The sequence below is a fragment of the Vombatus ursinus genome, unplaced genomic scaffold, assembly GCF_900497805.2.
Source record: "Vombatus ursinus unplaced genomic scaffold, bare-nosed wombat genome assembly UNPS02003567.1, whole genome shotgun sequence".
NCBI classification, from domain to species: Eukaryota; Metazoa; Chordata; class Mammalia; order Diprotodontia; family Vombatidae; genus Vombatus; species Vombatus ursinus.
In genome coordinates, this window is record NW_020943345.1 from 73,114 (window position 1) to 97,665 (window position 24,552).

Genomic DNA, 24,552 nt, shown 5'->3' on the forward strand with positions numbered 1-24,552 from the left:
AGATAAGACTGTTCCCTATGGGGAAGAGCAAGGTGATGGCAGCTTTTGGTTTCTTTTGCCTTGGGAATTGCTAGACTGTGAGGATAGGAGGGTCTGCTTATCTATACAGGACCTCAGCTGTATGAGCATTATCCTAGGCTGACACAGACTGGCTGGAGCCTGTCTTGGCTCCCGATGACACATAGGGTGTCCAATTTGGGGTACAATTTAATTGGAATTTAATTTGTAAAGCACTTAGCATGTTGCCTGGCACATAGTCTACTACCCAAATTCTTATTCCATCACCCCTTTAAGGCAACTCTGAGAGTGGTTTTCAAATGCTACAACTTGAGTCCCTAATAGTGTTCTTTCCTACATGAGTTTAACCTGCGGTATTTTACTAGAAGGATACAGTAAAAATAATAGGAACAAAATGTTCTTCTAAAACTCTGTGGCTTACTCTTCCACAAATGCATGCCAAGTATAGCGAGGCAATGAGCTAAAGCTTAGAGAGCATGTGTGGCACTTTTTGAAAGTTCTCTTACAAAGGAAGAATATAATGGAAAGTGAAGGGAACAAACATTTATTAATCATCTACTGTGTGCTGGGCATTTTGCTAAAATTTTATTTGATTTACACAAATTTGGGAGGTACTATCACTATTCACATTTTATTATTTTAGGGAAATGGAATACTATGAAACCTAGTTACGTCTCAGGTTAATTAAGGAATTTATTTGGAAACTATTTTAGGAAACCTTGATGTGTTGTCCATAGTTTTTTATAACAATTTGGACCTTTTTAAAAATTACATTAACTAAAGTAAGGTAGGGAAGAGATGAACAAAATATCTAAGATTTAACCTAACAGATTATACTTAATACCTGTGAAGCTATAATTTGCAAAATTATTTTTAAAGAAATATGTAAATCAATAATCCAGAATTTAAAAAACATACATTTTTCTTTTTTTTTTTTGGTGAGGGAGTTGGGTTTAAGTGACTTGCCTAGGGTCACGTAGCTAGTGTTAAGTGTCTGAGGCTCGATTTCAACTCAGGTCCTCCAGGCTCTAGGGTCAGTGTTCTATCCACTGCACCATCTAGCTGTCTCTGTTTTACTTTTTTGTTAATTTTATGTGCAGACACACACACACACACACACACACACACACAGATACTTTAAAAAAATTTCTTTTTAAAGTTTTGCTTTCTAAATTCTATCCTTTCCTTTCTTTGCTACTCCCTGATACAGGAAGTAATTAGATTTGAGTTATACATGTGCAATTATGGAAAAACATTTCTATTTTAGTCATTTTGTATGAGAAGATGAACAAAAAAAGCTGAAAGAAAAAATGAAAAATAGCATGATCTGGTCTATACTCAAAGAATTTTGGTTTTTGCTCCAGAGGTGTATGCTTCATCATTAGTCTTTTGGCATTGTCTCGGGTCCTTGTATTGTGGAGAATAGCTAATTCAGTCACAGTTCATGAAACAATATTGCTGTTACTGTGTATGGTGTTCTCCTTGTTCCGTTAACTTCACTATGCACCAGTTCATCTAAGTATTTCCAAGTTTTTCTGAATTCATCCTGTTTATCATTTGTTGTGGCACAATAATATTATAACACAATCTTATGTCATAGCTTGTTTAGCCTTTCCCCAGTTGATGGGCATCCCTTTGATTTCCAATTCTTAGCCATCTCAAAAAGAGCTGCTATGAATATTTCTGTACAAATAGGTTCTTTTTCATTTTTTGTTTTGGGATATCAGTGGTATTGTTGGATCAAAGGGTATAAACAGTGTTATATCCCTTTGGACATAGATATAAATTGTTTAGGATAAATTCCTTATGTGAGAAGAATTGGAAGAAAAATTAGAATTTGTGACCTGAATGTTCAGTATTCTTATGTAGATAATTAGAGTAAAACCAGATAAAGAAACACTTTTCATAACTATGATTTGAGCTAAATTTTTAATGAAAGTAGGAATTTAAGTGATCATAAAAGATTAAATGTTATTTATATCACAAAGAATTCAAAATGGTTTACATGTATAAAAGTCATGCAGAAAGATGTTATGTGGTGAAAAACATTTGAATCAAAAGGAGGTATGAACAAATTTTTTATAATGTTATGGATTTGCAATCTTATTCCTTGGCACTTGGTTGGGGAGTGGATAAATGGTTTTATGAGAGAGACATATAGGAATTTATTTAAGTTGATTTATAGTGATTGAGGAGAAATTGGTAGATAAGGTCATATAATAAGATGGCAACAAAAATTTCTAAATAGTTACAAGTGTTTAATGTTAAAAAAGATTATTTTGTAGAGAGTAGTTAAAAGTACATGATGGGGTTTCAAAATTGTGAAAGGATTGAATAGTGATGTCAGAGGAGGTGGTGGCAATGCAGTTGAGGGATGAGGAATGAGTACCTGCGGAGTTGGTAGTTAAAATAGAAACTTTAGTATTTATTTATTATGTGTTTCTTTAGAATTGAAGTTATACTTTATGTTGTCTTAAATGTTTGTCTGGTACAGTGATTTAAGAAATACTTGAGCATGCATTATAAAATTTTGTTTTTTGATATAGTTGTATTTTTTGGAGGTATCTTAGATCCTTGTTTCGTAAATGGCATAATAACGTATGTAAACACATATATGTAAAACATGTATATGTAGTTGAACATAAGATGCTTTTGAGGAAAGGGAATATAAGAATGAAGTCTAAGTAAGTGTTAGGTTTTTTGAGCTTATGCAGTTAATGACGAAAGCAAGGTGGTGTAACATTAAGTGATCTTTGAACGTTTATATCATTTATTATTTATTACTGTTTAATTGGAATTGCTTAAAAAATTTCAAGTTGGGAAAGCAGTCGTCACAAACTTTGGTTCAGATCATTTTTTCTTTTGAAACCAATCGTAACACGCAAATTTCAAATAATGTTTCCGTGGTCCAATAAGAAAGCCGAAAAGGCCACATTTTTCAAAAGGGAGGAAGGAGGCGTGGAAACTTTGGGACTGTTAGCGCGTGCCCAGCTTTCCAGCGGCGCGCTCCCTGGTAGCTTTGTAAAAACCAATTGGAAAATGGCCGCCGTCGCAGCAACAGTGATGAACGAGATGGGTGGTGAAGAGGAGAGATTGTGAGTAGTACTACGATCGTAGATGGGTACTTTTTTGTAGGGGGGAAGAAATGATTGACTGATGTAATTTTACTAAGAGATTTGGGCACGTTGTTGTTTCTTACCCATCCCCCATCCTTTCCGGCCTCTTCCTTCCCTAAAACCAAATAGGCCTTTTCATGTTTTTCTTAACTGTTCATTTCGGGACATTTCTTCCTTTTCCGCCAATGCTTTCAAATGTCATTATAGGCCTCACCTACTTATCGCTTGCCAGACACTACAATCTTTTTTACATTTAGCCACACCCTTTTCACATAACCTGTCAAACCCCCATCATTCATCTGTCTACTTAACCAAAATTACTAATCCCTATTAATTAGTATCCCTAACCCTCCCCCCCACCCCATTCACTTTCCTTTACTCTTTTCAAACCTCCCCTCCCCCTTACTGCCACCTTCACTGCACAATTTTCCCTTAGTGCGTCACACTGATCTCCTTTCCGCACTTTAATCTATGCTTCACTTATTATTAACTACATATCTTCAGTTCTTTACTCCCAATCTCCATTCAATAGACAAACATAATCACTTATAAAAAATGATAATCCTACTAGCCCAAATTTATTCATTTTCATTCTTTTGATCCTTGGCCCATTATCTGACCTGAACTAAAAGCTTTATTAAAGATTGAGAATAGCTGTTCACACCAATAAAACACTCAAATTGTGAATAATCTAATTTATATCTTATTTCCAATACAATTATAAACCATTGGCTGTAATACAGAGAATATGCTTCTACATACCCCAAAATGTCATTCTTCTCAAAAAACCCGAAAAGAAATTAAATTACTTTTAGAAAATAGTGAACATGCCTTGCTCAAAAAACTTAACTCCCATTGAAAAATCTTCCTCACACTCAAAAACATGTATAACCCTTCTTAAATTTTTATTCTTAAGAGTTGCCCATGTTCCTTGGAAATTAAACTACTTGCCCATTTAATTATTAAAATTTAAACTCAAGTCTTACACACTTATCAACTGCACCATATTATTTGAATTTCAATTTTGTCATATAAAATTTAGAAAACAAATCCATAACATTTGCATAGAACGTCACACTCCATTTCACAAAACATAAAATCACACATATAATACAAAAAGATACAAAAGCAAAGGTAAATATAAAAGCAAATATAATACAAAAAAAATTTGAATTTAGAACCCCAAACACATAGATTCATTTTCCATTGCTTATACTTGGAAACTATATATTCCACCAGTCCCCTGACTCATTATACTCTCCTAACAATGTAACTTTTTTCATCTGTAAAAGAAAAGATGTTGAACTTGATAACATTTACAGTTTCTTTTCCACTTTTCCTAGTCATTTATCACGATCCTATTTTTGCTTTTTTAGATGATCTTTAAATTTCTTAAGAATATGCATGAAATGTTGCCCAAACTTCTAGCAAATCCTTAAAACTTAAACTAATTCTCTAGACTATCTAAAAATGAAAATAGTTTTATAAAATCACATTAAAATGTAGTCCGTTAATATATTTAACTACATACACACAGTCTCAATTTCTGCCTTGAAAACTGATTCAATTTAATAGCCAAATGTAATGAAACTATGCCTGATCCCCATTTAAGGATCCTGTCCCACTATCAGGAAATGCTTCCAAAAGTGTATACTCATTTTCAGTAGCTACTTCTGAAACTGTTTTCTTTCACCTCAAAAATAGTCGGGTCATGGAATACAAACAGCACTAGACCTGCAGTCACAAAAACCTGAGATCAAATTTGACCTCGGATGCTATACCTAGCTTAATACTTGTTACTCAATTTACTTCTCTCAATTTCCTTAATTACAAAATTAATATAATGACAACAACTACCCCTGATAAAGATGCAGGCATAGTGCATGTCATATAGTAAGAGCCAGATAAATTTTTATTCCTTTCTCTCCCTTAATCTATGATTATATCATTCTTTACATTGATTCCCTTAAGTACAGGTATAAAGCTGTGATAATTTTCATATCGAAATTTTCCTGATACAAATATAGCAAGCAGAACACATCAAATAGTAAAAATTAATTTAAATGAAACCCATTCATATATAAAGCCATTATGTAAACACCTCATCAGAAACACAATCTTTAAACTTGGAAAATGTTACACAATATCCTTTTCAGAATTTCACAAACTGGTGAGGAACCATAATACTGTCCTTTTATGAAAATAATTAATAGTTATGTACAAATGATACAGGAAATCCAAAGACAGCTGTTGCCCTTCTCTTTCTCATGAGACTTGTTACATTCTTTATATAACTTAATATCTGTACCTTTTATGACATTTGAATTTCTACTTTGCACTTGTCTACTTAAAGATCCTTCACCGACCTTTCAAAATATGGTCTTTTTTAAGAAGAAAAACTAATATTCTTTTTCAAATCAGTATTACTTCCTGATGCTTTTCATTTTTCCCCAGTAAAACCCTACTTTGTAACACTTGTACAGTTTTACAAAACTAATACTGGTGCCATATCTGCAAATACGTGACTTGTCTTACCTCTGTATTAAAAAAAACTTTTCTGTAAAAATTAAAAGCATGTTGTTTTTCTTTTTCCTTTTCCTTTACCCCTTTAAAAATGAAAAGAAAATTTCCACTCCTTTCTTTTCATCTTGCTCAAAATTAGAACATTAGATCTTGCCCTTTCCCTTTTTCATTTCTCCTTTTCATATTCAGTCTTTCATAGTTTAAATAGTTTTACATGGGATTATTTTTTGCCCAACACTATCCACTCCTAAGCCATCTCCTAATGATTAGCATCTAATCTACCCTTTCCCTTCAGTTTCCATTTTTCTCTAAAAAAAATTACCTCAATGGGATTTCAAATTTATTATAAAATTTTACAGTAATCAACTATAGCCTATTTGATGGATAAAGATAGATTTTATACATAAAGTCTTAAAAGCTGGTCAGCCTAGCCAAGATTGTATAACTAATACTGGCTTTGATGCCCCTGAAAACTTGGATAGCAAGAATGTGTTATTGTGACAATCTTGCATATAAATTAAAATGAATTTTTAAGGGAATGTAACAATTTTTTAAAAAATGACTCAAGGAATATCACACAGTGTTAGAATTCATTTTAAAGATCATTTAATCCCATTTTATAGTTGAGGAAACTGTTGCCCTGATATCAGAGCTGTTAGTTGAACCAGTCTTCTCATTCCAAGTCAAGAGCCCTTCTCAACATCACACGCTACTATCATTAACTTTGGATATTATCTTACTGTGATATCATATATGAATTCCGTCTGAGTCGTGGGAGTCATATTTGTTTCTACTCTAAAAAACAATAAAAGCCTGTGCTTTTGGAGTTTTGCTGCTTGTTTTTCATAGTTTATTTTCATATAATATTGTTAGTTGTATGTGGTTCAGTGGAAAGAGCACTGGGCCACAATCAGAAGTACTGTAGTTCAAACCCAGCCACATGTACTGTGTGACCATTGACAAATCACTTAACTTACGCCTGCCTGTTTCTTCATTTGTTAATAATAGCACCTTCTTAACTATAAAGTGCTTAGCATAGTGCTTAGCTATACAAATGTTAGCCATTATTATTATTATTGGTATTATTTGATTGATTTACAGATCTTTTTTTTCCTTCTTAAAAGACTTAAACATGGAAGGGATGCCATATATTATTTAATATCACATTTTAAACATGAAATAATTGATCCACATTTACTTCCTTGTCTGGTTCTTTTTTCTATTTTACTTCTGTCTTTTGTGGGTTTGTTACCAAATTATTAAGTTTGTTAATATAGGTAATGTGAGACTATATTGCCTGTGATGGTTATTCGGGAATTAATGTATACAGTTTTTAGCCCATGTATTGTATGACATCTGTGTTACCCAGAAGCTGCTTTTATTTATTTTCTTATCCTTAGTTTTGAAATGGTACTATGTGAATTTCTTTGAATAGTTTTATTATGCAATTGAAATTAATTTTACTTTGAATATCTCCACTTTTATGTATGTATTCCATTTTTTATGAAGTCTCATAAACATATAAACGGTAAAAGTAATATATAGTCCATACTATTGAGTTTTCTCTTCACACTTAAAAATTTCTTTCGTAGTGTTGTAAATGAGAAGATGATAAAAACTCATTAAATAAGACAACATAAAAACTGAAATGTGTTCACATTTTTAATCACACATACAAAATAATTCTTTAAGGTCCTTGATGAATACCCTTGGCTACTGTCATTTTTGCCTACTTTGCTACAAACTATGGCAGACCACTCAGAGTCAGTTTTGGGCAGGGTTAATTTTTCAGAGGTGTATTTATGTATGGGGCTTTATTTGTCAAAATTGGAATTTAATAGTGTCTTAGTAGCAGTGAAATACGCATCTTATAGTTTTGTTGTATTCCACGTAATAGTAGCATCTGGTATTTATTAGCATCAAAAAGTTTGCAAAGCACTGTACATGTTTTTTCTTTTCATAACAGGATTTTATGTTATTACTGTATTTTATAGTGAAAATGGAAAACTATTCATCTGTTTCTTGAATCCTTGGACTGGCTTTTATTTCCTTAGTTTTGGTTTTAATAGAAAACACAAACAAAATCTTTTCTAAAAAAAAATCAGTTTTAAGTTCTGAATTTTCTCCTAAGTAATGTATTTTCCCAATGCACTCAAATGCATACACAAAAAGTTAAGAAAAATAACAAGCAAAGAAACCTTAGGTATGACTGAAAAATATGAAAAAAAAATAGCAACCCCAGATATTTGCTGTGGCATTTTTCTTTATTGACAGGCATCTAGATAGTACTGTGGATAGAATGAAACCAGGAAAATCCAAGTTCATATTTGGTATGAAAGATTTACTAGCTATGTTGACCTGGGGCAACTAACTCAGTCTTTTTCTGCTTCAGTTTCCTCATCTGTAAAATGGGGATAATAGCACTTACCTCTTGAGGATTAAATGTGGTAATATTTATAAATAACTGGTCATCATGATTATGATTATCATTACAGTGAAACTTAGCAATAGATTGGAAGTTTGTCAATGTGTAAGAGTATTTTAAGTTACAAAGACGTACTTTAAATTTCTATATTAAGTATGTTTCTCCTAAATCCAAGGTACTATTTTTTTCTCCTAATTTAATGTTATTTTTTTTGAGGGGGGGAAATACCATATTCATTTAGCATTATGAAAATGGATTTAACCTCTAACTGTTTTTATGAGACATGTGCAAGGGCAAATATTTTTAGTAACATACTTTTCTGCAATTAAGTTGGGACAGACTTCATTCTGTTCTGCACCTGAATATTATCCCCAGTAAAAGATTATCTGGCATATGCGTGAAGACCTCCAGTAAGGGTTATCCTTTTTCAGCAGTTGAGTTCCATCTCTGGGATCTAATTGTTGTGGAGTATTTACTTAGTTGGAGTTAAAGTTTGTCTTTTTGCAACTTCCACAAATTTTCCTTAGTTCTGTCATCTAGGACTAAGCAAAATGATAAACATTTACAATGTGTCAGGTACTGTTTTAAGCACTGGGAATACAAGTAAAACCAAAAGGGAACAGCAAGGTAACACACAAAAGGAAGTCCTATGTGCTGAGGGATGATTGCAAAGACTAGAAATGCAAAAGCAGAACCAATAAGTGTAATAAAGTATAATGTCAGGTATAGTAAATAGAACCTTTCTGCAATTTTACAATCCTTCTAGACAGTTATTTTTCCTTTAAGATTTATGTAAGTGTTCCCAGTTTCTTAAATCAAAACTCTCACTCAAAATTCCTTTCAGTTTTGACAGTTCTTTTTTTTTTTTTTAAGTGAGACAGCTGGGGTTAAGTGACTTAACTTAAGTGTGGTTAAGTAAGAAAGAAGAAACAAAAAAAAGAAAGAAAAAGAGAGAGAACATGGTAGTTATTTTTAACAATCATGTGTCATCTACAGATTTGATAAATGTATAATAAATATGATTATTTTTATTGTATTTATAAATGTACAACAAATACAATAAAAATAATTTTAATAATGTAACATTGCATGAAATGAAAACCATGAAAACCTGTGTATTGATACTGTTTTCTCTTGAGTCTGTCTTAATTGTACTAACACTAGCATATATTTCCCTGTCAGAAGAGAAATAAGGTTGACATGTCATAGTCTTTTGTCGAAATTAGGTTGTTTTTTGGGCAGTGTTTCTCTTTATAAACATAATCTCAGTTTTCTCAAGGCCAATTCACTGCCACCACTTCAAATTATAGGGTCTGTTACTTTTAATGAGTCTGCTGCTGAAGATCAATGTGGCACTCTTGCAATCTCAGAAGACTTCTGAAACATGGAAATTGCAGATATAAAATATAAACATAGTGATGAAATTGTGAATATATGTTCTTCATGTGAAGATTAGAACCATTAGAATGGTTCTTCAAGGACAGTTTTGCATAATATACAAAGGTAATTCCTGCTGTAAATTTATTTCTTTATTCTTTACTTGGTAAATATTGCAATTGGATAGAACAGTCAGTTTTAAATTGTTATTCTACCTGTTTTTCCATTTTTTACAACAACAATAATAATATCCAAATTAGTGAAATAAAACTCAGAGACTATGAGAAATCTTAAAACTGATTCTAAAATGCATTTCTTCAGATAGTGTTCACAAATTCACAGGCATAGAAATCTCATATACTTCTTATTTCAGTAAAACCTAAAACCTCCTCAAACTTCTCATTCCATACTCTCATTTAACATTTGACCTGTCTTCCTTATATTCTAGTCCCTCACATCTTTTACTTTTTCCCTATTATATCCCCTGGTTCTCCATTCCTCCTGATCTTGCCATTGGACCCAGATAGAGGTAGAAGAGAAAGTGAGGCTGGTGATTTTCCACAGCCCTCCTTTATTTAAATCCAGTTCATTTGTAAATTATGTCATCACTTTCCTAAAGTCATGGTCCTCTTTGAGATGGAAGGACAAACAACAACATGTGAGTAGCTGGTTGGTTCCTTCTCCCCTCCCCTCCTCTTCCCTTCTTCTATCCACATAGGGTAGAATGTAAATTTTAATCACAGAAACCTTCCAAGTTATTTTGGGGTATAAAGGCTAGATTTCTTTCTTAAACCTAGATCTCTCTGGCTCTTATTAATTGGGTAGCAATAAGTTCTAACACAAGCCTAAGAAGTCTTTGTTTTGGTTCTAATTGAACTGAGTGAATGTAAATAGTAATTGTTTATCTCCCAGATTGATTATTTTTTTTTCTATGTAAAGAGGCTGTTCTTTGCCTCATTTCTTGCCTTATCTTAATCACGAATGGGTGCTGCCTCGGTTAAACTGAGACCTGTTAGAGACCTTAGCTTGAAAAAGCCAAGGTCCCTTCTGCATCCAGGGGCATCTCCTGTTGTCTTGATCTGTATCTTGCCCTTGGAATCAGATAGCTCCTGAGTTAAACATGAAGCTGATAATTTTGCCCAGCACTCTCTCACTTTAATCCAATTCATTTGCAAGCTATGCCATCACCTTCCTGATGTCATGGTCCTCTTTGAGCGCAATTAGGTTTGGGTTGAACTTAGGTCATCCTGATTCCTGGGCCAGCACTCCATCCACTGCACCACCTACTTGTGAATAAATCTCTCTAGGTATAATCTACTTTGTGCATGTTGGAGGATTATTACTAGAAATCGATCTTATTATCTGGGGTGTCATTGTGATAAAAATTATACAAGGGATCCATTGATTAGGTACTGCTACCAATTGCTGGATCAACATTCAGAGAATAGCTGCAGAATTTATTTACTCTTAGACTGCAGGCTCATCTGTATGAAAAGTCAGAGTCTGGAGCATCAGCTTCAGCAACCCCATATAAAGTGTGACTACATAAGCAGCATAGAAAAGTGGAATTTTACAGAGAGTAGGAGGGAAGATAAGGGTACACACATCTGGAAACAAAAAGGGCAAAGATAAGGACACCTGCTAAAGCTGGGCAAAGCAGAGCTGTGGCGTCTTTCTAGGCCTTGAGTCTACAGGTGTTATGACCTTCGAGCTTCTTTAGAAGTTCAAAACAGACTAGGGAAGTGTCTTCTTATCATGGCAAGAAGTCTAAGCCAGAGTTTATTACTGATCATGGTCTTTCTCATCAAAGCAGATGTCCTGAGTCAGAAATCCTCTTGTCACGCCTTTTCCCAGGAGATAGACTCCACTTACACTATTCATTCTTTTACTGGATTGACTTGCTTTCACGTCTCCAGAAAAATAATCTATTTGAGGATTTCTCCAAAAGTGATAAAACTTTTGACTTACTTTTAATAGGAGTAATTACTTGTTTAACTGACAGTGTTTTTGCTTGGTACATAAAAGTACTTAATGAATACTTTTGATTGATTTGACTTGTGTTGTTTAGTCATTTTTCAACTTTTCAGTCATGTCTTTAGTTACCCCATTTGGGGTGTTCTTGGCAAAGATACTGGAGTAGTTTGACATTTCCTTCTTCAGCTTATTTTACAGATGAGTAAACTGAGGCAACTGGGTTAAGGGACTTGCCCAGAGTTGTATAGCTAGTGACTGGAGCCAAATTTGAATTTAGGTCATCCTGACTTAAGGCTTGGTGATGTATCCACTGTACCACCTGGCTATCCCAATTTGACTTACAGTACAGTGATTTCATTGTATCTGTTTTCCTTTAGAGTGTACTAAGTAGCCCAGGATGAGAAAGTCTTGCAGCACATAGAGGCTTTCAACTTACCATTTTCTTTGTTGTAGGGTTCTTAAAAAAACAGAATCACCAGTTCCTGTTTTGATGTGACATGTGACTCCCCCCAGCAGATTTTGCCATCTTGCTTCTGTAGATCAGCTCCATCAGGATTCCATGGTAGCTGTGATGTTAGGGCTCAGGTAAGTAGCTTGCCTATCTTCTTCCCTCCTTCCCTTCTTTTCTCCTCCTTGCCCCTCCCTCTTACTAAAAATATCTCCATAGTTTCTTCTCAGAGGTTTTTAGTTTAGGTGTAATTGATTTCTTTTGAAATACTTTTGGATGACCTTTAAAGCATTTTCACATGCCAGAAATAATAGGTAGCTCCTTCATTGCATTTCAACCAGATTATCATCATAATTTCATAATCAGTTTCTCCCTTCCTAATTCATCCTTTAATGTAATTGCAAAAGCAATTTCGTAAAGTACAGATCTGATTATATCCTTTTTCATGATTACTTCTAGGATCAAATACAAAGTACTTTTTTTAATCTTTTACAATCTTGCCTCAGTCTGCTTTTTTAGTCTTTTTATTCATTATTCACTTCAATTCATGGCCATGGTTCTGTCAAAATAATTTTGGTTTCTTGTGAATGTGACACTCAGTATCCTATTTAACGGCTTGTTTTAACTTCTTCTTTCAGAATTTGTGGCTTCTTTCAAAGGTCAGGTCAAGTTCCAACTTTTTCTGCAAGTTGTCATGTTTTTATTTTGTTTAGATTTGCATCATATGTATTTATATTTGTCTACACATATGTATATATGTGTATGTATGCGTAGATGCATATATACACACATGCATGACTTGTCTATTTTTAAAGGTAGTACTTGGCGCTTTTTTTTTAACAGTGATGAAGTTTTTATTAAGGCAATGAAACATTAAAGGAATGTATTACTATTATGATAATTTAATTTTTGTAAGTTTAACTTATAAATATTTATTTGACATATAAAAAGGGAAATTATTGTACATATAGAATTTATGTAGGTAATCATTACATATACAGTGCAATCCTCCTAGGAGTCAATCAGCTTTCACTTCTCCCTGTGGGAGGGTAATCAGTCATTGTATGGCAGTCGTAGGGGAAAGTGTGCAATTAAGATGGTCACTGTTGGCACATATGTTGCTACATGTGGAAATCTATTGGCAATATACTCTTGCTGACCACATGTTATCAAGTAAATACAGAAGATTACAGTTATTAGCTGGAGTGCTTCATGAAGGCAGGAAGTTTGGATCTTCCCTAGCACCAACCCAGACTTAATACATGTTTGTCAAACTGATTTAACTATTTGACTGGCAGAGAATGTCCATTAAATAGATGCCACTTTAGACAGGGGGCGATACAATCTTTAATAGCTCTAAAAATAAAGAACAATTCAAAATGTAAGGATGGCTTAGCTGCTTACGTGTCCTCCATTTGTATTTAGATTATGGAATGCCACAGGTGTAAAATCATGCACTTAACATCCATAAGATAACCATATAAGCATGTCACCTTGTAGTCACTATAATCATATTATAGCTCATAAGCCATTCTATAGGGATCTTCTAACTGCAAATTGATAAGGGAAAACAAAAAAGAAGGATGAACATACAATAAAGACATTATTACCAGCAGAGAGAGAGCTCACTCACCACTGAAGAATTACTGCCCCTAAAAAGTGCTTTGCCAACTCTGGAACATTATTTCTCAAAGTAGACCCTGCAAAAGTTTCAAACCAAGGGAGGGGTTTTGCCAAAAATTAAAACAAAAAACTCATAACTAGCATGCTCAGCAAACCCACCTGTATTCATTTAGCCAGAGACTGAAAACTGATAAGAATAGGTCACATGACTTAAGAGTTATTTTATTAGTCTTCCTCAGCAGAGGATGGGAAGTTCTGGGTACTAATAACATTTGAGAAAACACTGCTCAGGAGAAGACCTCAGACACTCACAGGTCATTTTTGTTTGCTTCTGTTTCTTTAGCTATAAAATGGGGATACAATGATGGCATCTGTTTCTGAGGGTTGTTTTGAAAATCAAATGAAATAATGTTACAGTGCCTGACACATAGTATGTGCTATATAAATAAATTTAAATATATACTCTGTAATTTTACATAAATAAATGCATTTTATATCCTTTGATATTTATATAAAATAGTTATTTTTAATGTTATATTATATAAATTATTCTCTTGGTTTTATTACTCCATTCTCCTTATATTAGTTCATATTAAATCTTCCCAAGTTTCTCTAAAATCAATCCTTTTGTCTTTTCTTATTGGAAAATAGTATTCTCTTACATTCATATGCATGTTACATTCAGTTTTTCAGTCATATTCAATTAATGGGCATCCCATTCTTTTCTGCTTCTTACCAGTTCCTTATATTTCTTGGAAATGATAACTTTGTTAGAAAAATTTACTGTGAAGGTTTATTTATATTATGTATATGTACAAAGGTTTACAGTGTGCCAGGTATTATGCGAAATGCTTTACAATTATGTAATTTGATTCTTACAATATTGGACTAGAGGTAGATACTATTTTTATCTTTTCCATTTTATGCATGAGGAAATTGAGGCAAACAGAGGTTAAGTGACTTACTCAAGGTCACATAGCTAAGAAGTGTCTGAGATAAAATTTGAACTCTTATCCTCTTGACTCTAGGCCCAGCCCTCCGTCTACTGAGTGTTCTTGCTTCCATTTTCCACAATTGTGAATTGTTCTTTTAGATTTTTTGTGGCATCTGATCTGTTATACTTATAGTTTATATTTATATTTGCAGTATATTTTAGCACATGCTGTGAGTTACTGGTCTAACTCTAACTTTTGTCCTGTTTTCTAAGATATTTTAAGTTAAATACACGTTAAATAAATTTTCAAAACTTTCATTGTTTGAAAAACAGCACTTGATGTGTGGAGATTTGTTGTATCAGTCTATGGAAGATGTCATCTTACTAGGGATTTGAGAGATGTTAAATTTTTGTGCCTTGCAGTGGTACTTCATACAGTTTATATCATCTTTAAATACTCTGCATTGATCACCAATTCAAGATGTAGTAAATGAAAAACATTTTTTAAATGCCATACATTGTTTGGAGCAGAATGGAAACAAATGCAAAAAAGAAGTTTATCCTCCGCAAATTTATATTTTTTAAATTAAAATTTTTTCCAATTAATAAAAATCACTTTTATCTCTGCCAGCCTTCCGCCTCCGTACTTTTATTAATTTTCAGGAAAAAAGTCAGCTCTTTTCTTCCTTCCTTCTCTTCTTTCCTTCTCTCCACCTCTCTATTCTTTCTTTCCCTTTCTTCCTTTTTTATTTAGTGGGTTTTTTTCTTTCAGTTTTGTTAATTTCTTCTTTACTTTCAGGATTTCTACTTTGGTGTCTAATTGGGTTTTTAAAATCTGTTGGTTTTTCTGGTTTTTCAGTTTGGATGCCCAATTCAAATGTTCTGTCCCTTATTTGATGATAAAAAATGTTTAGGAAAAGGAATTTTCTACTAAGGACTGTTTTCCCTGCATCCCTAAAATTTTATCATGTTGTTCATTGTTAATTATCTTTAATGAAATTACCTATTGTTTTTCTGATTTGTTCTTCTTTAAGATTATTATTATGTAATTTCTAATTAATTTGTAATCCTTTTTTCAGCGGGCCTTTAATGAAAATAATTTTTTATTGCATAGTTGATAGTAATATTACTGTTTTTCTGCATTTGTTTTTGAGATTTTTATGCGTAATTGGTCATTGAAAAGAAACCATGCATAGCTAAGAAATAGATTGCCCTTTATTAATTACCAGAGGCCTATTATATTTAACTTTTCTAAAATTATACATAGGTTGTTGACTTCTTTCTTTTTTGTTGTTGTTGTTGTTAGATTTGCCTAGCTTTGAAAGTATTATATTGTGGCCCTCTGCTATTATTTTTCTCCCTGTAATTGTTTAGCTTATCCAAAACTATTTAGTGGCCAAGCTGTTTTAGGCTTATATGTTACATTGGAATTGATCTGTGGTGATGTATTCAAAATGCATTTTCCCTGTTTATCTGTTTTCCTTGACTGTTTTGGTTTTCTGAGATCATGATTAGTATCCCTGCTTGCTTTTTTTTAATATTCAGCGAAATTAATACAGAATTTGTTCCATTCCCAGGAGCTTACATTCTGATAGAAGAAGGAAGCAAATTTACATGGAGTAGTGGCCAGATAGTTTTATTTTGGACAGAGAAGTCAGGGATGGTGAGTGGAGTCAGAGAGAGTGATGTAGATTGAATTTTTGTTTCCAGAGCTAGACTTAAAACGGGAAGAATTGAGGTGGCATGGATTCACAGTGGTTAGGGACCAGTCACCTGGTCTAGAGCGGAATTCTCTGCTTTCTTCTCCTGTCGTAAAGTGCTAAACACATGTTAATTATTTACATAGAATTTCAGTGGCTGTGTAGTCCAACCCATATAGTCTGTATTTCCCTAAATTTAACTCTTTATGCTAACCCTTTTACTCATCCAACCACAGAGAATTTTTTGTGGTCTCACACATATTCCCTACTCCTGACTTCATACATTTTCATTCGTTTCTTTGCATTTATTCCAGGCTCTGAGGAAGAAGGAACTTTTTTTTTTTTTAATTCTCTGTCACCCTGAAACCCTGGGTTTTACCACCCTTGACTGTGATACATCCTTTTGTTGTGGTGTAGGAGAAAAATATACTGGCTCAGAGGTCCTAAATGCTGTTTCTAGTGTAACCTTGCAGAAGTCATTTAACTTTCCTGTGCCTTTTGAGATTCCTTCCAGCTCTTGACCTCTGTGCTGCTATCATTCTGTGATTTCTTTTCTTTCACCAGTAAAGTTATTTATACATATATCCTCACTGCTTTGAGTATAAAATCACTTCCACTTCCCCATATAATCTGACTTCTGATATCAACATTATGCTTAAACTTCTATTTTGAAAGTTACCAGTGAACTTTTGGAATAAAATCTAACAGATTTTTCACAATCATTATTTTTCTTAACTAGTAGTGAGTCTGTGCACTTACTCTTCTACCTGAGTATTCATTCTCTCTTTCCTTGGCTTCTGTGACTCATTCCTTTTCTGGTGCAATGTTTATCTGTCTGCGTACCTACTCCAACCATTCTTCAATTTCTTTTGCTGAGAATCTATATCAGAAGCTTAGTAATACATATTTCTATCTGGAAGGGACCTAATTTTTTTTTTGAGTAGCAATGGCTAGCACGTAGTAGGTACTTAATAAATGTTTGTTAAATGATTAATTGATTATCATGAGTTAGATGACCTTCTGTAAAGTCATAGAAGTTTAGGATCACAAAATATAAAACTTAGAAAGACTTCAAAATCTGCATAGCCAGATCCATTCTGGAGAAGAATCCCTTGTTGTAATCAAATGAAGATCTAGTCCAGGGATTCTTAATCTCTGACCCTTTTGGCAGTCTAGTGAAGTGACTTTATCCAGATAAAAGGAATCCTTCCCAGAAGAATTTATCTAAATGAATATAACAAAATAGGATTACAGAGAAAACCAATTATGTTAAAATACAGTTATCACAATAAAAACAGCAAATTTTCAGATCTAAGTTTAAGCAGCTCTGCCATAGTTAATGATTGAACACCTCAGTGGGATTGCATATTTACCCTCCAAGGCATTCAAGTACAGTTGGGATAGTATCAGAAAAATTTTTTTGCTTATGCTGAAACTGGTTTCTTAAGGGACAAATACTGTTAAATTTTTTGTAATTATATATCCAGTACTATCTAGTCAGTGATTTTCTTGATAATAGCAATAGTTCACAGTAACAGTAATAGCAACAAAATATATTCTTAGAAGTTAAAATACTTTCTGTCTAGGAAAAAGAAACATTGTGGCTTGTCATTCATATCCAGATTTCTTCAATACTAATATGGATGTTAGTTGTAGAATGGGAATATGAAAGGGAAACATTATTGCTGAATGGTATAGTGTTTTCAAGAAATTACGTGGAAAATTTAAAGCTGAGTTTTACATTTTCATAGGTTTTCCATTTTCTAATCAGTGTAATATGACAAAGATTTGACAGAAGATTTGTCTTGTATAAGACAAGTACACATTCTTTCTGAATCTGGGCAGCAGCAAGAGATTATGCTTTCCTCCAAAATATGTAATTCTGAAATTCCAAATAGTGTGTTGTTCTTTCTGATGTTTGTGTTATTTTTTATTCTTCAGGGAAGAGAAGTCAGAAGAACAAGAACTGCAGGAACTGAAATCCAAAAAGGTGAAAGATAAAAGAGAAGAAGAGAAAGCAGAAGAAAAGGAAAAGCATGAGTTGCCACATGCTTCTTCACATCAGTTTGTTCTGCCAATGGAAGGAGGGAAAGTGGACACTTCCGAAATAGTCAGGTCAGCTCCCCCTGTTCCTGAAGCCTCTGCCTCCCCCAAACAAAGGCGTTCCATTATCAGAGACAGAGGACCTATGTATGAAGATCCTACCTTACCTGAAGGATGGACCCGTAAACTTAAGCAGAGGAAATCAGGTCGTTCAGCTGGAAAGTATGATGTGTATTTGATCAAGTGAGTAAGAAAAAACACCATGAGCAAGTGATAGATTAAACATATGTTAGGAATTATGAGATTTGCTTTTAAGTCATATGTTTTGACAATTTGTCAGTGATGGGATTCTTTCCTTTCTCTTCTCACCATTTTCAATAAATGCCTCTTACAACACCATCACAAGTCTTAATAAGTTGAGCAAGCTAAGGTCAATATGTGCCTTCCCCCCCCCCCATTCAACTAGTTAAAATCCATCTTAAGGTAAATCCCACATTTTGAATACTGATTGTTTCCATTTAGCTTCCTTGACTTGATTGATTTTATAATAATCATTCTTGACTTGGATATGCAGAATGGAACAAGTAGTGGCTAATAACATAGAAACACTAATACAAAGTAATATTAACAGAATCCAGTGATATGGTACAGAATAGTAGATAGTTTTAAAAGGCACCAAAAGAAATAGGGTGGTTCTTAGAGTAGATATAAGAAGAAGCAAATAACTGTCCTTTAAAATATTTTATTTTATTTTCAGTTTCAAAATCTCTCATTTCCCCACCCCACCCACACATTGGGAAGGCAAGAAAAATAAAGCCCATCACACACACACACGCACACAATATAATGCGAAAGAAATTCTAGCATTTAGCCACATACAAAAAGCAAATAAAGAAAAATGCTCTATTTGCATTCTGAATCCATTAGCTACTTATCTGAAGTTAGATAGCATGTTTCATCCTGATACTTTGGAATTATAGTGGGTCATTGCATTGATAGGAAGTCTTTCAGAATTCTTTATCTTTGTAGTATTGTTGTTGCCTAAATTGTTCTGGGAGGTTTTACTAACTTTACTAAAAGTTTTTCTTGTACCAAGAGAAGGTGAAAATGTGCGTATCATTTAGACATAAAGGTTGCAAATTAGGGGAGCATGGGAAAAGTTGTCTGTCACATCTGTATGTAAAGGAAGAGTTCATGACCAACAAGAGATAGACAGGCTCATGGGAGATAAAATGGATAAGTTTTACATTAAATTTTTGCACAAACAAAACCAATGCAGTCATGATTAGAAGGAAAAAAATTTTCCACACTTTTTTTAAAGGACTAATTTCTCATACACACACACGCACACAGAGGTAACTGAGGCATATTTATAAAAATAAGATAAATGGTCAAATGATTATAAAAGGCAATTGAAAGAGAAGAGAAAATCAAAGTTATCAATAGTCATATTAGAAAAACTCTAAATCACAATTAGAGAAAAGAAAATTAAAATAATACTCATCAAATTGCCTGATATGACAGAAGAGAAAAGTACTGGAGGGGATATGGAAAAATAGGCACACTAATGTGTTGGAGTTATAATCTCATTCTACTATTATGGGGAACAGTTTGTTTTCTGCCCAAAAATTCATAAAATTGTGCATACGCTGGCACTGTAGTAGGTCAGTATGCCAAAGAGATAAAAGGAAAAGGATACTATTGGCTGCAAGAACAAACCCCAAAATCTGAGAGTTTTAGGAAGAAATTTATTAGGTCATTTGGTGAAGAAGAACTTGTCAGAAAGGACAAAGGATCTAAGCTCTGGAAAGTTTTATATTTTTTATATTTTATATTTTTTAGAATTTAGACAAGGGTGCTCACAGCTGAAACACAGAAGCAGTTTTGCCAAGAGAGCAATTTGACCAAAATACAAAACCATCCAAAATATGGATCCAAAACAAGTCCTAGCTGGGATAATCCAAAATAAGAAAGTTTGGTGTAGATCTAGGACGTGGGAGAACCCAAAATACCTTAGACCCGTATCCAGCATTTCTAGAGAGTTACTGGAATTAAGCGGCATTCAGGGTGTATAAATCCCTGGATTTAAACAGCGTGATAATTTGAGAAAGCGCAACATTGTTATGTTAACAAAAGTATAATTACAGAAGCAAAAAGTTGGGTAAAGATAGCAAAGGAAGTTCATTAAAATACACTAAATCAATGAAATTGTCCTCCTATCATCCTTTCTTTAATATTTTATTTTATTTTTTTATTTTTCCCCAGTTATATGTAAAAACAATTTCTAACAATTGTTTTTAAAACCTTGAGTTCTAAATTCTCTCCTTCCTCTGTCCCCCATTAACCCCACTTCCCCACCCCCTCTATTGAAAAGGTAAGCAATTCATTTTATATACATTTATATACAATTTATTGTACATTTGTTGTCATGCAAAACATATCCATAGCAGTCATGTTGTGAAAAAAAAGATAGACAAAAAAAATTCAATAAAAATAGAGTTAAAAGAAAGTATGCTTCAATCTGTACTCAGACACCTTCAGTTCTTTCTCTGGGAATGGGTAGGATTTTTTATCATAAGTTTTTCAGAGTTGTTTTAGATCAGTGTATTGCTGAGAATAGCTGAGTCATTCATATTTGATCATCACACAATACTGCTGTTACCTTGTTCACAGTACATTTCACTTTGCATCAGTGCATGCAAGTCTTTCCAGGTTTTTCTGAGAGCATCCTGCTCATCATTTCTTATAGTACAATAGTATTCCATCATAATCACATACCCCAACTTGTTTAAACATTCTCCAGTTGATGGGCATCCTATTAATTTTAAATTCTTTACTCCTGGAAAAGGGCTGCTTTACATATTTTTGTACGTATAGATCCTTTTCCCTTTTCCTTTTTCCTTTTTGTTTTTAAATCTCTTGGAATACAGACCTGCCAGTGGTATTGCTAGGTCAAAGGATATGCATAGTTTTATGGTCCTTTGGGCATAGCTCCAAATTTCTCTATAGAATAGTTGAATCCATCCATAACTCCACCAACAGGCCATTAATATCTCATTTTTCCTACATGCCTTCCAACCTTTGTCATTTACCTTTTCTATCCTATTAGCCAATCTAAGAGGTATGAAATAGTACCTCAGAATTGTTTTAATTTGCGTTTCTCCCATCAGTAGTCAGTTAGAATATTCTTTCATGTGGCTGTAGATAGGTTTGATTACTTCATCTAAAAACTTATCATCTTTTGATCATTTATCTGGTGGGAAATGGCTCTTATTTTTATAAATTTGACTCAGTTCTCTTTATGTTTGAGAAATGAGGCCTTTATCAGAGAAACTTGCTTGAAAATTTTTTCACAGTTTCTATTGCTAAGGCCCAAACAAAATACTGCATCCTCAAGGTTGGAACTTCCACTGGACTGAAATGAGGGAGGGTTGGCCAAAATTGAGGGTTTAGTTTTTCTTGCAAGCTGGGGGAGGGGTGCTGAATGAGCTTAGGTACAGTTCCTGGGTTTTTTAGAAGGCTTTTGCATTCTGAGTTTCCTTGACAGTGGAAGCAGCTGAAGTTATTCCGCATTTGGTACACTGTTTCTGTTTGGGAGAGGTTTGGGGGATTGGAAAAAAATGTCTAGCTTGCCATCGTATTTGCTTACATCACCTAGAAGTACAAGATCAAGTATTATTAATGATTTTCTTTTACACTTACCTAATTTTGTCAACTTGGTTATTTGTGCATATCATTTTATGTGTTGATTCCCTGAAGAACATTTTTAATTGGGCATTTATCTTTTTTATTTTAAAAAAATTTCAGTTTTTAAAGTCAGCTAAAATCCACTTTCTCACCCTATCTTCCACCATTCCTCCTCAGTTGAGAACAGAGAGGGAAAAAAACATTAATCCTTGTTTAGACCTTTATCATTCTTTATTCATTTTTTTTTAATGTTCCTCTTCATTCCTACATTTGAGCTTTACAATTTCTGCTGAGTTCTGGTCCTTGACTGATTTCTCTAAATTTACTAGTGATCTCTTAATTCCTAAATCAGATGGCCTCTTAGTACTAATCCTTTTTCATCTGTCTGCTCTATTGAACGCTGTTGACCTCTCCTCTTGTATTTTTGTCGTACTGCTCATTTTCTGAGTTTTCATCAATCTGAGCTTGACATCTCATCTTCCATTTCTAACTCATAAAATAGAAAAATTAATGGAGGGAAGAACCAATTTAAGCAAAGTTTGAAAAGACATCCAAGTGGAATGAGATGTAAACATGAAAAATGTAAATATTTTTGTATCAAAAGTTTTTTCAAATTTAGTAATGGATCCACATCATTTAGGATTTTTTTTTAACTGAAATATGTTCTAGGTACTGAGGATGCAAACAGAAGGTGAGAAATCCTCTTCATCTTAAAAAGCTCACATTTTTCCTATTTACATATATATATATATATTTGTATTTTTTAATGATCAAGATTTGTTTTTTTTCTCTCTCTTTATCTCCACACCTCTTGGGAAAAATACTATATATAGTCCAGCAAAATAAATGACCACATATTGTAAGGTCCAGAACTCCCCTGACTAGGGAACCTCTACCTTCCCCATAACCATGGGGTGTTCTTTTTAATACCAAAAAAAGAGGCCAAGTATCTTCATATTAATTATAGGTAGTAGTTTAATCATTCATTTTGAATACTTAATAACAGGGGTGCAGTCTTCGGTCTGGGGTGGCAGCCAGACAATTTCTTGGATCCCAGCTTTGGAACCCTAAAATCCTTCTGGTAATTACAGAAAACAGACGAAGACCAGAGGAAGTAGAGTGCATCACTGCTTAGTGAATATTTTTGGTTTTCTGATTAGTAATGAGTTTAGGAGTTAAGCCCAAAGTTATGCCCAAACATAAGTTTGTGTATTGGTCATGTCCCAGTCATAATATTCTTGTTTTGGCTTTTATAGGTATTAGAATCTTAAGTTTTGACTCAATTTCTAAGTTACAGCAGTGATTTATTGTCTAAGTTACACCATGTTCACATTTCCACGTTTTACAGTTTAAATTGTTGTGGCTTTTCACTGATTACTGCATTTTAAGACTTTTACCCAGTTTGAACCCTACAATTCACCTCTGAAAAGCTGCCCATACATTCTTTCTGAATATCTTCCTCAGTGTCCCTAGGGTGACTCTATGATAGGGTGTTTAGGGTGTTTTTGAAAATAGCCAAAAAGAATTCATCTTTAAGCATAAACCACATAAACAATACATGGATAGGAAAAAAACATGGCCAATAAGAAAACTACCACAATTGGTTACAGTTTTCTTCTGTTCCACCCCTGGGGAGGTGAAGGAAGAGCCATTTGAGGATTTGAGCATTTAAAGACTAATGGGTGGGCTAAACACATAAACATGGCTTGGACAGTTTTGCAACATATTGGGGGTGACAGAAAATAGAATCAGTTAATGAATGGAATCAGAACAATTTGATTTACTCAGTTTCCCTTTTTTTTTTTTGTAATAGGGAGACTTGTACAGTGATGATCATCAACCCACCACCAATATCCATTTAATTAGCCGATTTTTATCTTGGAATCCAGATGGCTCATGTAGTTAGTTGACTGGACTCTGGAACATTTTTTCCTGGGGCAGCCTGGAAAATGTCTTGTCCTCAGGGGCAGCTCCTCAGTAAAATTGTTTTTCTGGTTCCAGGTTGCTTGTAGAGGCTCCTTAGATATTTCTGATAAAATCTTTTACAAAACAGATCTCAGTACAAATTTAATATAGTCTCTCAAATGTTACTTTTCTTTCTTTTTCTTTTTTTTTTTTTGAGTGAGGGGCAGTTGGGGTTAAGTGAAGTGTTATGTGTCTGAGGTCGGATTTGAACTCAAGGCCTCCAGAATCAAGGGACAGGGCTTTATCCACTGTGCCACCTACCTGCCCCCTCAAATGTTACTTCTCCAGTAATTAGCTCATATTGTAAAGTCCTGCTCAAACCTTTCTGATCTTAACAATGAAACTGTAAGGGGGAATATCAAAGTAGGAACCCACAGTTTGCTTGAAGATTCAGAATATTTAGGTGTTTTTTTTTCACATCCCCCATTATAATAATTAAAATTTGACATAAGGAATTGTCTGATCTTAATATTTCTTAGATTTTTTTCCACTCTGATTCCAATTTTGTTTGGAGAATCAGATACTGTTGGGGATCTTATCTTGTATATGAAAATATAAATAACAGCACTCTTGCAAGTAGAAGCTTTCTATCCCAGATTCAATAGTTACACAAAATAATTTACTTGTAAGAAGCTGACTTTATCCTAATTATAATAAAAGACTTGGGAGGATACTTAAGTAATTAATTCCAAAACAATGCATATGAATAAGCTGTTTTA

The 24,552-nt window shown here is 33.7% G+C and overlaps 1 protein-coding gene across 3 annotated transcripts in view; it reads left to right on the forward strand.

Moving 5' to 3' along the window:
- The first annotated feature begins 3,029 nt into the window (after window positions 1-3,029).
- LOC114052429 (methyl-CpG-binding protein 2-like) overlaps window positions 3,030-24,552 on the forward strand; it is a 36,703-nt gene continuing 15,180 nt past the window's right edge. Inside the window, exons 1-3 of one of the 3 annotated variants that reach the window (XM_027875038.1) lie at window positions 3,033-3,113; window positions 11,887-12,018; window positions 18,080-18,424. In XM_027875038.1, the coding sequence (XP_027730839.1) occupies window positions 11,993-12,018; window positions 18,080-18,424 (371 nt within the window). In that variant the 5' untranslated portion in view covers window positions 3,033-3,113; window positions 11,887-11,992. Of the gene's footprint in view, window positions 3,114-11,886; window positions 12,019-18,079; window positions 18,425-24,552 lie in introns of all 3 variants that reach the window. The other 2 variants (XM_027875048.1, XM_027875029.1) reach the window with 2 other exon arrangements.